General features: G+C 40.8%; 1 protein-coding gene and 1 long non-coding RNA gene across 5 annotated transcripts in view; one reads left to right on the plus strand and one right to left on the minus strand.

Moving 5' to 3' along the window:
- Positions 1-1,181: 1,181 nt before the first annotated feature.
- Positions 1,182-17,265, minus strand: LOC127578288 (uncharacterized). Its single transcript, XR_007957509.1, has 3 exons — positions 17,204-17,265; positions 15,836-15,936; positions 1,182-1,265 (listed from the first exon to the last, which is right to left on the minus strand). It is a non-coding gene; the product is annotated as an uncharacterized LOC127578288 (long non-coding RNA).
- LOC127578287 (potassium voltage-gated channel subfamily C member 2-like) overlaps positions 16,502-17,744 on the plus strand; it is a 144,409-nt gene continuing 143,166 nt past the window's right edge. For all 4 annotated transcript variants that reach the window (XM_052030114.1, XM_052030112.1, XM_052030113.1 and 1 more), the window contains exon 1: positions 16,502-17,422. In XM_052030114.1, the coding sequence (XP_051886074.1) occupies positions 16,877-17,422 (546 nt within the window). In that variant the 5' untranslated portion in view covers positions 16,502-16,876. The remainder of the gene's footprint in view (positions 17,423-17,744) is intronic.

Raw genomic sequence — 17,744 nt, forward strand, 5'->3', positions numbered from 1 at the left:
AGTTCCATCTGCCTCTCACCCACACACTTTACCCACTCGTTCCCCTAACCCCTCCCCTCCACCCACTGTTCCCCATTTGCCCAGCATTCCTCCCTTATCTGGCTCCACTCATCACTTGCCTTACTGATTAGATTCCATAATCCACAGCCCTTTGTTGCCTCCACCTTTCACCTCCCAGCCTCTGTCACTATCTCCACCCCTCCCTCCCCAACCTGACTCCATCTGCCCATCAACCCCTCCTCACCTGGATCCACCTTCTACTTTCCAGCCCGTGCCTCACCCCTTCCTCTCCTCTCTTTACACTGTTGATCTCCCCTCTACACTCTCAGTCCTGATGCAGGGTCCCAACCCAAAACGTTGACCAATCCTTTAACTCCACAGATGCTGCCTAACATGATGCGTTCCTCCAGCAGCTTGTTTTTTGCTAACAGTGTGGTGATAGCCTGATGTTCAAAAGGGACGAATGAAAATTTACAGTCCAGTTCATCTGACCCCACTTCCCACAGGGGTTTAAACTCCACATCCCAATACTAACAAATTGCAAAATCAGCCATTATTTCTAATTTCCAACTCTAAACCTTGTTGAACCTCACGATTGCCTTCATCAAATTTTATTTCCAGAACCCTCCTGTAATTAGGATCCTTTTCCCATAATGCTTCTTCCCAGGCCTGACCCAGTGTTCCAAGGGCGTGGAGATATCCTTCTGCACCTAAAAAACAGTTCAATGCTAATAAACACCAAACCTGTTCTCTCAGATCCCAGAGGTATCCCTAATATCAACAAACAATGATAAACGATCTTCGACCTGAAACATTACCTCTATTTCTCTTAGCACAAATGCGGCCTGACCTGCCCAGTACTTCCAGCATTTTCATGCTTTTATTCATCAATAAACACTTTTTTTAAACTTCCTATTCATGGGGAGGAGCACCACTATGTGTGTCTGAAAGAGACAGGGAGATAAAGAGAAAGAGAGAGTGAAGGGGAGAAAGGGATGGAATACTTGGGTATCTAAGAGTGAAACATAAATAATTTATGACCCAGCATTTATCCATAACTATCTTTTAAAAAATGGTGGTGAACTGCCTTCTTGAATCACTGCAGTTCTTCTGGTGAGGATACTTCTCCACTTCAGACAAAAATGGATTCCCACGACTTTGTCTCATAGTTGATGTAGGAACGATAATATACTTCAAACATCCAGGTGTAATGCTCCCTGTTGTCCTTATCCTGTTGGTGGTAGAGGTCATGGGTTTGGCAGGTGCTGTTGAAGGAACATTTGCAAGTAACTGTAATGCATTTTGTAGGTTGTATATACTGTGTCCTGATAGTGAAGGAAATAAATGACTAGAATGGGGAATGGTTGCTAATCAAGTGGCCAGCTTGATTTGAGCAAATTTCCTGTTATAAACTGTCATGCCTTCAAAAACATAACAGCGTTTTCAAGAAATTAATTAATTTGAAGTTGTTGTGCAAATCAATATTTTATTGTGTCCTGGTGATACTAAGCTTTGGTTTAATTTTAAATCCTACAAAAACCTAATGCTAAGTTATTAGTCTAAGATTTAACAGTTTGCAAAACTGTTATTTGCCTTTCAATTGCATAGGCTAGAACGGTGTGAGACCTTTCATTTTTGGTGATTTATCAGCAGTGTCGAAGGATTATCGTTCATCTCTGGCATGTTGTGCATCAGATTATTTGTGAATAACATTTATTAGCTTTAGTTTATAGAAAGCAAGAGTTTATAAAAATAGCCTTTCTTGCTGGTTATCAGAAAAGAGAATATGGAGAACACTCAGACATTTACAACTTAGTTACCTCCATCCCATCTTTTTGTATCAGCCTGACTCAATCGATCCTTCAGCTATATAGAATTTCATGAACCTCTCAGTCTCACTGCCTCTCTCTCTTCCTTTAAATTCACCATAACCTTAGTTTGACCAAATTTTTGGTCACCTGTCCTTGGGTGATTCAGTGTCAATCCTTGTTTAATAACATAGAACATAGAACACTACAGCACAGTACAGGCCCTTTGGCCCACAATGTTGTGCTGACATTTTATCCTGCTCTAAGATCTATCTAACCCTTCCCTCCCACATGGCCCCCTATTTTTCTATCATTCATGTGTCTATCTAAGAGTCTCTTAAATGTCCCTCTTGTATCTGCCCCCACAACCTCTGTTGGCAGTGCATTCCACGCACCCACCACTCTCTGTGTAAAAAACTTACACCTGACATCCCCCTTATACCTTCCTCCAATCACCTTAAAATTATGTCCTCTCGTGTTAGCCATTGTCGCACTGGGAAAAAGTTTCTGACTGTCCACTCGATCTATACCTCTTATCATCTTGTACACCTCTATCAAGTCACCTCTCATCCTCCTTCTCTCCAAAGAGAAAAGCCCTTGCTCACTCAGCCTATCCTCATAAGACATGCTCTCCAATCCAGGCAACATCCTGATAAATCTCCTCTGCACCCTCTCTAAAGCTTCCACATCCTTTCTATAATGAGGCGACCAGAACTGAACACAATACTCCAAGTGTGGTCTGACCAAAGTTCTACAGAGCTGCAACATCACCTCGCGGCTCTTGAACTCAATACCCCGACTAATGAAGGCCAACATTCCATGCGCCTTCTTGACAACCCTATCGACCTGCATGGTAACCTTGAGGGATCTATGGACATGGACCCCAAGATCCCTCTGTTCCTCCACACTGTTATGAGTAAATACTGTAATATCTTGGGATATTTTATGATGTTAAATAAATTCAAGAGATTGTTGTTATATCACTCTCACCTTTTGAATCGGCATCTGATATTTATCCCTCTACAGTCACTTGGTACAGTATTGGTTTGAAATTTCTTGAAAAATTATGATTAGTAGCTCTGCATTATCATTGTAGTCTGCATTTCAATTAACTAATTGAATGACTGAATGCCAGAATTGTACTTTCAATATCGATATAAAATCACTCAACATTGAAGAAGAAATATTTGAAACAAGAAGAAAACAGGTAAAAGTGGAAGAAGCTGCCATTAGTATCTAGTTGAGTGTCAGGTGTGGACAATATGAGTTCACTTACTGCTGTTCATATTTATTTACCACAGAAGGACCCCATACCACCTAATGAGTAATAGTCTGGTTCTCAAAGCAATCTCATCAGTCCCTTTCCCCAGTTATTTCCTGCAAACTGCTCTCTCTCTCTCACACATCCACTGACTGCATCTGATTTGTCTATCATCCACCAATATACGAAAGGTAATTTACCACAACCTTTTAACCTCCCAACCAACATCTATTTGGGATGTGGGAACCCAGGGCAAACCTATGCAGTCAATGTGAGAATGTCCAAACTCCGTACACGCAGCACTGAAGGTCAGGATCAAACCCAGCACCATTGTTCTACTGCACCTTATGTGCCTTTTGATTCAGAAGACAAAATGTCCTGGTCTCCCTGTGGAATAGCATTATACTTTCATTCTGAAAAATAGTGGAATAAATATCCAGCTTCACAACGTCGGTGGAATCTGGTCATGAATCACTTGACCATTATACAACATGACTAATTTTGAATTCATTAAGATCGATAGAATGAACATCTTACTATAAAGGCAGGCAATTTAATTCAGTTAATTTAGTTAATTTAATTCCCTTCCTATCCCCTCCAATTCCAAAATAGTGAAAGCCAGTATTAATAATCTTACTGTATTGAGGGACAGAAAGTAACTTTCTTCCCTTCCTCTTTTGACATGCATACAAAAACAGGCCAAAACTGACAGTTCAATAGTTCATCATGAAGAAAGAAGAATTTGCATTCATATAGTGATTTTCACAACCTCCAGGTGCCATTGAAGCCTTCACAGCCATAAATGGACTTTTTTATGAGGTGTAGTTACCGTCTTAAATTAGAAGGTTTTGTATGCAGAATGATCACACAGATAGCACTGAGATAAATGGCCTGTTTTTGTTTTGATTGTTCCAATCTATGTGGGTAAATTTCCTTCTAGATACTGATGGTATTATATTGTTGAAACCACATCTCCATATGGACTTAGTGATCTTATTGTTTTTATCTTTGTTATTTATATCTTTTCTGGTGACAGATTTCCCTTTTCTGATGTTTCCAATATCAATTTTCCACCAAAACAGTTTTTTTAGGAATTCTCCTGATGGCTCAGTAAATGTATCGAGTGAGAGATAAATCATAAAGAACAATAGCCTGCCAAGTGTCACTGTCAAAGAATGGTAAAGTAGGGCATGGGAAGCTGCATCCCAGAAAGCAGATGAAAGGAAGAGAAAAATGCCAAAGTAAAGAGGATGGATGGAACTGTTGTTTTTAGTCCACAGTTAACATACAGCAGGGACTCCACAGTCTCCAGCAGCCAAAATTGCGTAGTACTGCCCTGAAAATCACAAGGAAAGAAATTATTTATTTATTCCTGTTATTTATTTGGCTTCTGCCATTCTTAAAGGGACCTACCATTCTGCAGCCAACAAACCTTCCTACTTCTGCTGTTTGCGCTTAGCCTCCATGCATTCCAATTGGAGATATTCAAATCACTCAGTCCCTTCCCAGATGCTCCTCCGCCATTTTGAGTTGTCATGGGTCAAGGATTCCCATGGGTCAGTGAGGATGTTACCATCTTTCAAGTAAGTTTTCAGGATTTCCTTACAGCATTTTCTCTGACATCCTGGAAACTGCTTGCTGTGACAGAGCTTAGAGTATAGCGCTTGCTTCCGGAATCTGGTGTCAGTTGTGTGGATAATGTGACCCACCCACCACAGCTGATTGAGCATGATCAGTTTTGCAGCAGCAGTACATTGCAAAGACATGAAAAACAATAAATTACAAAATAAACAGTGCAAAAAAAAGGAACAATGAGATAGTGTTCATGGGTTCATGGACTGTTCAGAAATCTGATAACAGAGGGGGAGAAGCTGCTCCTGAATCATTGAGTGTGAGTCTTCAGGCTCCTGTACCTCCTCCCTGATGGTAGTAATGAAAAGAGGGCATGTCCCGGATGGTGAGGGTCCTTAATGATGAATGCACCTTCTTGAGGCACTGCCTCTTGACGATGTCCTCAGTGGTGGGGAGCATTAGGCCCATGATGGAGCTGACTGAGTTTACAACCCTCTGCAGCCTCTTGCGATCCTGTGTGTTGGAGCCTCCATACCAGGCTGTGATGCAACCAGTCAGAATGCTCTCCACCATACATCTGTTGAAATTTGCAAGAGTCTTTGATGACACACCAAATTTCCTCAAACTCTAACGAAGTAGAGCTGCTGGCATGCCTGGTGGCATGAATGATGGATGGGAAAGCTGACCTGGTCTATGACATTGTTCTATGCTGCCCATAGATTTGAAGAATTATGTGGTACCTCTCCAACACTTTAAGGTGCCTGTTGTAAGTTGCCCATATCTCCAAAGTGTACAGCAGGCCGGGGATTGCTCCTGCTTTATAGTTCATAAGCTTAGTACCAGTTATGATGTCTTGGATCGAATACCTTTTCCTTCACTTGATCATCCATGTGTCCCTTCAGGTGGTGGCTCCTGAGATATGGGAAATGACCTGGCAACCTGTGTTCAGTACTGGCCTCTGTTGCTGTCTGTGTGGAGTTTGCACGTTCTCCCTGTAATCACGATAGGTAACCTCTGAGTACTCCCAGTTTCTTCCCATATCCCAAAGATATGCAGGTTGGGAGGATAACTGGCCACTGTAAATTACCCCTTGTATGTAAGTGAGTGGTAGAATCTGGGGTAAATTGATGGGAATGTGGGGAGAATTAAATTAGATTAGTGCAGGATTATTGTAAAAGGGTGCTTGATGGTTAGTGTGAACTCAATGGGCTGAAAGACCTATTCCTGTGTCTTATGAGTCCGTAACTTTATGACTCCCTGATTCATGTTGGCCAGGGGCTCATCATGGATTATGCTCAATGATACAGGCAGGTCAATGAAGAACATTTGCTTCTAGCTGTTTAGTCTCAAGCATGTTCTCTTGTGTGTTTCAGTGAAGGAAAGGATAAAGGTTTGGAGTTCAACTTCAAAGTGCGTTCATTTGCAATGGACCTCAGCATGTGGGACTTTGACAAATTAAGTTGGTGTGATCTTGGTTCTGGAGTGGAGGTAAAGAACTTTTTAAAATTATCTATTCAATGGATGTGGTTTTGGCAGGCTGAGCCAATATTTAATTGCCTATCCCTAACTGCTCTTGAGAAGGTGGTGGTGAACTGTCTTCCTCAACCACTGCAGTCCCTGAGGTATGGGTATATCAACAATGCTGTTACGAATGGTGTTCCAAGATTTTGAACCAGTGATGGTGAACGAACGGTGATATATTTTCAAGTCATGATAGTGTCTGGCTTGAAGGGTAACTTCCAGTTTGTGGTGTTCCCATGCTTTTGCTGCCCTTGTCCTCCTCGCGGATCGAGGTCGTAGGTTTGAAAGGTGCTGTCTAAGTTGTCTTGGTGAGTTGCTGCAGTGCATCCTGTAGATGGTACAAACTGCTACTGCTGTGTGTGGGGATGGAGTGAATGAATGTCTGTGGATTGGGTGCTTATCAAATGAGATGTTATGTCGTATATAGTGCTGAGTTCCTTGACGGATGTTGAAGCTGCACTCATCCAGGTATTGCTCTGTATTTCAGTTTCACAATGCAAGACCTGCACATTTTTATTGAACTGGAAGGTGGAGGGTGGTGAAGATGAATTGAACACCACCATGTATACACTTCAAAATTGTTCTCGTGAAATTCAGTTTGGTTCTTTGATGTGGTTGTCACATTTGGATCTTGCTGCTAATGTATACATCCTTCCTGTCTCTTACTCATATGTTGACATGGTCTACCAGGTGCTAGTCCTTGGATTGGGGTGTTGTCTTGAAGACAGTCTGACAGATCGAGATCACAAGACAAAGGAGCAGAAGTAGGCCATTCGGCTCTTCGAGTCTGCTCCATGAGCTGCATTAAAAACTATTCCTATCTAGCCCCAATTTCTGGCTTTGTCCCTGTATCCCTTGATACCTTGACTAGTTAGATACCTATCTATCTCCTCCTTAAACGACCCTAATGATTGGGCCTTCACAGCTGTATGTGGCAAAGAATTCCATAATTTCACGACCCTCTGGCTAAAGAAATTTCTCCTCATTTCTGTTTTAAACCGGTACCCTCTAATTCTAAGATTGTGCCCTCTAGTCCTGGACTAGTTATTGGTAATGACAGATACCCAATTGCCCTCATTGTACTGATATGAAGTTTGAGTTGAAGTGTGCAGAGAAAATTTCTGATAGCGCATGCTCTATGATGCCCTATTCCAGCAAGAGTTGTACAGTATGAAAACAGGCCCTTCAGCCCATTAAGTGCATGCTGACTATCAAGCACTCTAATCCTACACTCATCAAACTTTGATTGCATTCCCAGCTGTGTTCATATTCACAAGCTATTACAAACAATATAGCAGCAATTTTTAGGAGAATACAGAAGTCAAAATTTCATCAACTAATGCTTTCGATATTGTTTACAGGAAAAGCCAGGAAGCATTTACCAACTTACTACCATTCCCAGTGAAGGAGTTCATCATCTGCTATCTCATATAATGGATATCTAATCTACATCTATTTCATATCTTAAGAGTGATCCACTTTCTATGAACTTGTGCACAATTAACTAGAGGATTGTAGAAGGTTTCTGAATACCATGAGGTAAAAGCCTGCAAATGGAATTGCAATATCACTGTGATAATACATCCCTATTGATTCAGTTGGTGCATAAGTTCAATTATACTGTTTGTTCTTTATTGTGCAATGGACTGATGCTCACTGGGAATTAGATTTAGACTGACAAATTAATTTCATTTAGGGCCTTCACAGCTGACAAGAAAAGGAAGCTTCCACCCTATCATTTAGGCCAAATTCAACATGTCTCAGAAGCAAAAACTCAGTTCTAAACCAGTGCCTCACAAAGTAATTTAGCAAGAATAAAACCAAGTAACTATTGTGGTAAATTGACATGGATCCACACCTGTGCAGACTATAAAAGAGGCTTAATGTCACATATTTCATCCAAATGATTATTTTAACATGTCAGAAACCTTTAAAGGCAGAACAATATAATAGAGGATACCACATCTTGTGTTCTGTATAAAATGCTTGGAATTTTTACCCAACATTACAAACACTAGGAAGGTTAATGGTAATGCTACGTAACCTGCAATGATTAAAAAAAATTGAGTGGCTTCAGCAAAAGCTTGCTACTCTGAGCTCGGTCAAATTGTTTTTTTTTAAGAAGCTACAGGAAGAGGATATGAGTATGAGATGTGTTGAATCACTCATGGACAGGAGATTCATAAGGTATCTTTATATGCAGATGACTTGTTACTTTATATTTCTAACCTGGAGGAATCCATCCCTGCAGTATTATTACTGCTTGCTCAGTTTAGTGTTTCTTCCGGTTTTAGGTTAAATCTTAATAAGAGTGAACTCTTTCCATTAAATATGCAAACCCCAATTTATAGGCAATTACCATTTAGATTAGTAACTGACCATTTTATGTATTTGGGTGTTAAAATTATCAAGAAGCATAAGGACTTGTTTAAAGTTAACTTGTTACCTTTAAATGATCATGTTAAACAATTATTTACAAAATGGTCCCCATTATTTCTATCATTGATAGGCCGAATTAATGCGGTTAAGATGAATATTTTACTCAATTTCTGTATCTATTTCAGGCGATTCCAACTTTCATCCTGAAATCTTTTTTTGACACTATTGATTCTAAAATTCTTTTATATATATGGAAGAATAAAAACCCAAGGTTAAGTAAGAAATATTTACAAAAATTAAAGAAGGATGGTGGCATTGCTTTGCCTAACCTTAGATTATATTACTGGGCAATTAATATCAGATATTTAATTTTTTGGGCACAAGATTTAGATGTAATTCAATGACCCAAATGAGTATACCTTGAGTATGAATCAGTGCAAGGATTTTCATTAGGTCCTATTTTAAGAGCCTCACTCCCTTTTGCACTTACTAAATTGAGTAAACATATGACTAATCCAATAGGTAAACATACAATACGAATATGGTTTCAATTCCATAAATTCTTTGGATGAATAAATTTAACTTATCAAGCCCCATTCAATCTAATTTTTTCTTTCAACCATCCAGAATCGACTCAGCTTTTTCTTTATGGAAAATGAAGGGAATAACATGTTTCCGTGATTTATTCAATGATAACTGTTTATTATCTTTTGAACAGTTGTCTAATAAATAAAATTTGCCTAGATCACACTTTTTTCGATATTTACAGACTAGAAATTTTTTAAAAGTTACTATGCTTTCTTTTCTGACTCCATATAAAATAGAAATTATGGAAAAATTTTTAGGTTTTAATCCCTATCAGAAGGGCTTGATAGCAATAACTTATGATCTAATTATGAAAATACGTCCAGAGACACTTGACAAAATTAACAATGAATGGGAAAGTGAACTCCAGATACTTTTACCCATAGAGACATGGAAGAAAATTCTTCAATTAGTTAATACATCTTCAATGTGCGCCAGACACTTTTTGATACAATTTAAGGTGGTACACAGGACCCATATGTCTAAGGACAAGTTAGCCCGTTTTTATCACCATATAAATCCTATATGTGACAGATGTAATTTGAAGGTGGCTTCCCTGACACATATGTTTTGGTCCTGCCCTCTTTTGGAAAAATATTGGAAAGACATTTTTAACATTATTTCAACTGTATTGAATATTGATTTACAACCTCACCCAATCACTGCAATTTTTGGGCTACCAATGATGGAATCTGGCTACTTATCTGCTGCTGCTTGTCATATGATTGCCTTTGTTACATCAATGGCCAAGCGATCCATTTTGTTTAAATGGAAGGATCCAAAACTATATCATGTTTAAACTTAGAAAAAATTAGGAATGGCACTGTTGATCCTTCGCTTAAATTTGAAGTTTGGAGTCCATTCATTCAATATTTTCATATGATATAGATCCCTTTTCAATAATCTTTGAACTTAGAGGAGCAGAGTTGATGACATAATAATGCCCTTTGTTCATTGAGAAAAATGAGTCCAATTTTTTTTCTTTTGAAATTTTTTTTTAGTTTCTTACGTTTTATTACTTATAATTTTTTTGATTAGGTTTTTTTTAAACAATAAATCTTTCTCTTTCCCTTTTTGATGTTTTTTGTAATATATTCACTTACTAAGAGACCGTGGGGCCTAGAATATATTTTTTATTCTTCATAATTATATACGTCATGATTGTCGTCCTGATCTCTTTGTATTATGTGTATAATCACCGATGTTATATGTATTAATCTGTATTAATTTGAAAATTAATAAAAAGATTGAAAAAGAGATATGTTGAATTTTAACATTAGAAAATAAAGAAACATGAAAGAATAAAATGTAGGGATAACTTGTTAGATTTAGGAGTAGAAAGAAAATAAAAATTCAAAGGAACAGTTTAAATAAAATTAAAGATGGCAGGTAGTTTTGATAGAATGACAGAACCTGGCCACTGAAGTAGAAGAAAGGTTCTCCTTCAGACAAAGGCTTCCAATTTTATCAATGACTATCCACTATTCGATGTAGAGCCATTATTCTTCTGAGGTACTAAAGTAATCAGTAGTATGGGCGACAAATCTAAGTCCAGAAACTCCTGGCTATCTTGACAAAATGTTTGTGAATATTATGGACAAACAATATTTTTGGTAGGAAAATGGGAAGAACACCACTTAGCAAGATATCCGTCCCAAGGTTGATTCTCACTAAATTCTCTCTGGGAGAAGTACAATTTTCAAAAGCATTAATTGTGTGTGTGTCAGCTGCCAGTTCTAATCACTGTCACTCATTCAATTCTACTACAAATCAGCATGTGCAGAATAGAATATAATGTGCATCCATTCTCTCACATGCATTTAGCTCTACTCAGATCAAAATTCTCCCCACCTGTGTGCATTCAATACCTTCCTAACCTAGGTTAGATATATTATCAAATGGTTTGGGGCAGTGCAACTCAAAGCATTAAAATTGAAACGTACTTCAGTCAAGGCCAAATGAGAATGCTATGGCTTAGCTGTACCTAGATTCAACTGAAATGGACGGTTATGAGGAGTTTGTGAGCTTGACAAATGATGAGAATTTCAGTAGCAATTTCTGAAGCTGGAAGTGACATTTTGCAGCTTTCTTTATGGCATTTTGCCTAGTCTCACTTCTAGCACACTGCCACTGGGAGATGCTTATTGTACCCAATCCCCATCGAGAACTTTTCAGGAGCAGATGTGCCATTCTCCATGGGAGAATGTTTTTAGCACTGCAGAGTAAGAATGAAATAAAATCATGCAGCATGGAGGATGGACCCATCAGTATGTCCCTCCCCATAGAGGCCAGACAAGGGCATTATTAAGATAACGTCATTCAGAGGAACACACATCATGAAAGATTCATTAAGGCAAATCTACTACCTATCTCATGAAAACATGCAGTCAGTCATTTATTCTCCAGATATGACTGGATAATCACAAGTAAAATCAAGTGCAGATACCCCCATTTTGCTGGACAATAGTTCAGCAGTCCTTCGACTTTGTATTTAACAGCCATTTGAAATAATGTGCTCTGGTCTCTAGTATAGGTTGACTTCCTGAGCTGAGGTGATATCACTGAGCTAAGGGTTACATGTAATTGAATCAACAGCTCATCACCAAGCTAGTGCACTCTTTCCAGTTTAGCTTAAGCCTCCATGAATGCCAAAGCAGGAGGCAGGTGCATGTTCTATTTGTCTATAACCATATCCAAAATGAATGCAATTCAAATTACTCATCCTTATGACCAATGGACATTCAAATGAACATTCATTTAACAAACATTTGTGTTTCCTGGGCGCGATGCAAAGGCCAGCATAAAAGTAAATGGTTCACTGCTCATGCTCCATAGTAGCATCAAGGCACTGATAAGTCTCTCCTTCTTGGCTGCACCTTTGGATCTGTAAAAGGACCAGCCAGATGTTCTGTAGTTTCAGCCCATGCCTCAGTGGATAGTTGCTCTTGCCTTTGAGTCAGTAAATTGAGGATTCAAATCCAGTTCCAGGTACTTGAGCTCAGATATCTAGACTAACAATTCAGTGCTCAACTGAGGGGGAGTTGCACTGTCAGAGGTGCATCCTCTTACAGCACCATCTTTAACCTGGTAAATATAAAAGGTTCTATGGATTTGTTGAAGAGGGGGGAGAGGATCTATCCCTGGTGATCCATTTTTACTCCTCAATTAAATTGCACAAGAACAGGTAACCTAGTCATTACCACCGTGTTGTATGTGAGAGCTTATTACATATGAGCTGGCTATAGAATTTCCTATATTACAACAGTGCCCACATTTCAAAGCTACTTAATTTACCTTGAAGTGCTTTGAACTGACCAGAGACAATATACGAAAGCCAGTCTTTTTTTTTACTCCTGCATTCTGTTGGATTGGTGGGATTAATGGGGGAGAGGGGGTGGGGAGAGGGGGTGTGGTCTGTACCTTGTGTTACTGTTCTGACTGGCTGTAGGCATTAGCTTTCCACTGTGCCTGAGATCCACGTCACTATAATTGGATGAGTTGAGTGCTCAAATGGAAGCTAACAGCTATCAGATTCTGAGAGCCGACTTTCTTAGGTGAGATTATGCTGGAGATTCCAATGAAATTGCCATAGTGTTGTCACATTTTTGTAATGCTGTATCTTTGCAATTCCTTTCACAAACACGCTATATATTTTCCCTATAGGTACCCTGTGTATAGTTCAGAGCATGCCCAGTGTGATGATAAATGAAAGCAGCCATGATTCCACACTGCTCAGCAGTGCATCTGTATAATTAATCACAAATATAAGGGCTAACACAAGGTTTATACATTCTATCCATGAAAGCTTTCTTAATTTTGTTTCCAATGACAAGAATCACATGTATCATTAGCCACACATCCTTAGATTGATATCAGAATTGTGCATTGGATATATTCCTTGAATACTCATATTCCACATGTATCCATGACCCCACAATTTCAAAGCCATTCAAAGCCATTCACCCCATCTCTCTACATCCTTGCCCATTCCCAATGCTCCAGTTCTCCCGTGATCTGTACATTCCCATACAATGTTCCTACCACAGTGAATTGTCTTGAGGTGACAATATTTGCAATGGTGAGGGAGCGAGAGTGAAGAAGCAGAAGACGAGGGGTTGAGTTTAAGGGAGTTACTTCAGGCTTGAGGAGGTTCGTAAAGGAGCTAAAGGGATGGTTTGGGTGAAAAGTCAACTCCTTCATCGCCATCCTCCTTATCTTCCTCAAAGATTTCTGTTCCTCCTTGATCCTCATCATTATAATCCTCTTCCTTCTGTACTCCACTCCCTCAGTACATGGAAAAGGAAGGTTCCATGATGGGAAGCTTGTGGTTGTGGGATGTCCCATAGGTATGGCACCATGATTTTTAGGGAAGTCACACACTGAACTGGTGCCAGTCCTATTGCCCCAACCTCAGAATCTCCCACAGAGGAAGCAGGCAGCCTCCCCATGAGCTCCATAGCTTTTTTCTTTGGAAACTGTGAAGTCAATGAGGTTGTAGACACATCTCTCTCCCCACCTGGCCCTCACAAGCACTGCGCACCATTTTGACCCTTAATCAGTTTACCCAAATCAGGTGAAGGTTATGCAAATGAGCAGCAGCAAGTGCCAAAATGGTACAGAAGATGGAAGCAAGAGACATTATGTTACGTGGAAGAAAATATTTCAGGGGTGTTCATGCTTATAATTGTTCCAAAGGAAATGGGCGGTTGTCCCATCATTTTCTGAGTTTTCATTAACAAGAGATCATTGAGCAAGTTTCATCTTATAGTTGTTATTTTTCATGGGTGAAGAGCTTACTGGTGCTCAAAAGATGAGACAAGAAATTGGATGGTGTTACTTTGCCTGCTCTGGTCCTCTTACAGCATTTGTCTGCAGCCCAGGGGCTGAAGGTTACAGCACCACCTCTCTCCCCCTTGGCACTTGACCATTTTAGTAGTTTCCTTACCACTCATATTTAGTATTGTCACCCTCTGTTATGTTACAGTGAATGGCATATCTTGATTGGCCTACATCTGTAATATATAGCATCTGTATTGTGTGGGATGCATGTTAAATGCAATCTTTCTTTGTGCATAAGTCTCTTGTGGTGTCCTTGCTACAAGTGGAGATCAATCACAAAAAAATTGTAAGTTTGCAAAATTCTCCTCCCTTTTTTACAGACCCTCCATATCCTTCTCTCCACCCCATCTCTAATAACAACTGCCAGCCCAAATACCCCAAATTCTCTGCATTCCTCCAAATCTGGCCTCTTACACAACACCAATTTTAATTATACCATCACATACTATTGGGGGTGGTTGATATTGTTGTGCAGTGGATGCAACTCAGTAGAGGACATTTGATTTCTAGGTATTTAGTGCAAGGCCCATTCTTTCATGTACTTCTGTGAAGAAGCCAAGAACATTTCAGAGCTTGGTCTCTGAGTGTAAACATACCAAAATAACATCTGCACACTGTAACCTGATAACTTGGGTTGTCGTGACCTTGGTTCTGAAGTACAAGTGATGAAGGCTGAGCAGTTCAGGTTGTGCTTGTGACAGGTCCAAAGGCACTTTAGTTTATGATTAATTAGATTCTGAATCTTCTGTTCATTCTCATCAAAATGGCAGAGAAACCAATAATCTCTGGACAGGTACTAATCATGACAGGAACCAGGCAGAAAATGGACATTCTGCAACCATTGTTGGTTGTGAGTCATTGGGTTGTCTGTGTGATACAGACTGTCCAAAATAAAAACAGAGAATGCTGGAAACACTCAGCAGGAGAGGCAGCATCTGGTAAAGAGAAACATTTCAGGTCAGAGACACTTCATCAGATTGCTCCCTTTACAGATGTTGTCTGACCTGCTGAATATTTTCAGCATTTTCCATTTTTATCAATGCATCTCCTACCTGTTACACTTTACCATCACATTTTGAGTGTCACATTCAGATAACCAGGTCAGGCAGGGAAAATAAAGGAATAAAGGTGGTCACCTACAGAACGATAAAACATGAGTAATCCAAGGTTGTGTCCTGATGTCTCAGTGTTCACTTTACAGCAATGAGAGATTGTGATTTTACAGTGACACTTTGGCAACAAAATAGTAAATTCTACCATAAATAATGTAGCACTAATACAGCAACAATAGATTATTTAAAGAACCCTCCTTATTTTATGCTTGTAAATTATGTTGGTGCTTTAAAATTATAGCTGGAATGAAAAGTATTCACTGTTAATACGACAAAGGAACAAGGTGGTATCCCTGTCGCCATGAGTGGGAAATAACGGCACAACTGCTGAAACCCATTGACCTAGATCCAAGTGCACCAGTGCTTATTTTGTGCAACGGAGGTTTCAGTGGGACTTAACTTGCCGGTTTAATTTCTCACATCCCACTAGCTTGCACATTCTGCGTTCATATTTAGAAACAATTTATGAGGTTTCCTATCTCCGTTGGCAAGACCGAAGGATGATTCTTAAACTGCATTTAGGTTTTTCAACAGAACAGTGAAATGTGTTGCGAGGGGCTATTAATAAAAGCTGACGGTACACGGTGTGAATTTCAACCCTATTCTGTTACTGAAGCCCCGTTGAACGAGCGGGCCCCACTGAAATTCAGCCACCATCACGCACATTCATAAAGTCTGAGATAATCAAATGCATTGTAGAAGGCAAATCCTCTCCTGCAATACCAACGCAGGCAGCTGTGAGTTGGCAAGAGACTCACCTGTAGCTAGAGGCCGCTTTGCCTCCATCTGTTGAGCAGGCAGCCTGGAGCTTGGGAACTATCGACGGATGAGGAAGCGCAAAGTTTAACGCCGACAGTCCCTATAGGGTTAACAGACATTGTTTTTAATGTTCTAATATGCGCTAAGCGAGACCCCCGACATATATAGTTATGTTAATTCATGTTTTAGTGGAATCCTCCATTGAAGGCTTCTGTGTGAATCGGCTGTAGTTGATACAATGATTGCAAAGGGTAGAGAGTGAAACACTGGCATCTCACACAAACAATGCGTGTACCTCGATAGACAATTTTAGGAAGCGGGTGTCTCTCATGAATAGACCGCGATCTCAAAGGTGAGCAGGACTGACTCGGGGGGTAACGAGGGGAAAAAAACAAAACGTGCGTAACGGTATCAATCCAACAAGTTGCCGGGTGTTAGTTCAGCTTTGACAATAGCCCGGATACCATCAGGACTTAAACGTCTTTGCGTAACCAATATTATTATTTTTCTTAGATAACAAAAAATGTCTGGTCCTCTCTCTCCACCCGTGCTCTCATTGCTAGCGACCTTCAAAGGCAATTTGTAAATAACAGGAAGAAGGGATGTTAAAACATAACACCGAGGCATTACGTGGGCTTCGGGAGCAGGGTGTTGTCTGCCGCTTTCTCCCTGCAAGGAAAACACGGTCACGTACTTTCAGAAAATAAGGCGATCACTTTCCTCGCTCTTTCACTCTCAGAGGTCGATCGCACCCCCAAGGAGGGAGGAAAGGGAACTGGTCAATATTGAGCAGCAGTGTCATTCCGTTTGACTTCACCTGCTCGCCTCGCTGTCTGCATGCGGCGACCGGGAACGGCACAGAAGGGGGCTCAGCGTTCAGCTTTGCTATCGATTTGGCCCTGGTTTGCCACGGGAAAACATTAACAGGCGAAAACAACAACAAAAGCATCCCATCCTCCCCTCCCCATTCCAAAAAAAGAGAGAAAGAAATAATTCACAGCTGCGGGTCTCTTTTTCCGAGTCATGTCTGAGCCGGAGAGATGGGCAAGATCGAAGGAAACGAGAGAATAGTTCTCAACGTAGGGGGAACTCGGCACGAAACTTACAGGAACACGTTGAAAACCCTTCCCGGGACCCGGCTAGCGCTGCTCGCCGACTCCGATGGGCAAAGCAACCCCGACTATGACCCCAGAGTGAACCAGTATTTTTTCGACCGTCACCCGGGAGTCTTCGCTTATGTCCTCAACTACTACCGGACGGGCAAACTGCACTGCCCTGCCGATGTGTGCGGGCCACTTTTCGAAGAGGAACTGGCCTTCTGGGGTATTGACGAGACCGACGTGGAGCCTTGTTGCTGGATGACTTACAGGCAACACCGGGACGCCGAGGAAGCCCTCGACATCTTCGAGGCGCCCGATCTCCTGAGCGGGGAGGTTCAAGACGGCGAAGACGAAGCGGAGCTGAACAAGAGACTGGGCATCGAGGAGTGCAGCCCCGGGGGCAGCGGTAAAATCAGCCGCTGGAAGAGGTGGCAACCGAGGATATGGGCACTCTTTGAGGATCCTTACTCTTCTAGAGCTGCGAGGGTAAGAAACAACAGGGAGGGCGGGGGGAACAGCTAAATAAAGGAGCCAAGTTTTTTTTAGGGGAAGACACGGTTTTCCTCCCAATGCTTAATTTAATTATTATTTTGTCTCAATGCTTGAAGAGGTTGCCCTCAAACTAAGCTCATTGGTGTCTACGCTAAGAGGGCCGGGGATTATCCTTTCTCTTCAATGGAAAGTGTTACAGGTTGCACGGCTATTCGTGTCTCGAGTAACGTATGCCTGCTCGACACCAGCACTGGGATGCTACACTTGCTCGCGTTATTGCGCCCCCCGCCTCAGTCGCGCAGTGTGATGGCATTCA

The sequence above is a fragment of the Pristis pectinata genome, chromosome 15 (genome assembly GCF_009764475.1).
Source record: "Pristis pectinata isolate sPriPec2 chromosome 15, sPriPec2.1.pri, whole genome shotgun sequence".
Taxonomy (NCBI): Eukaryota; Metazoa; Chordata; class Chondrichthyes; order Rhinopristiformes; family Pristidae; genus Pristis; species Pristis pectinata.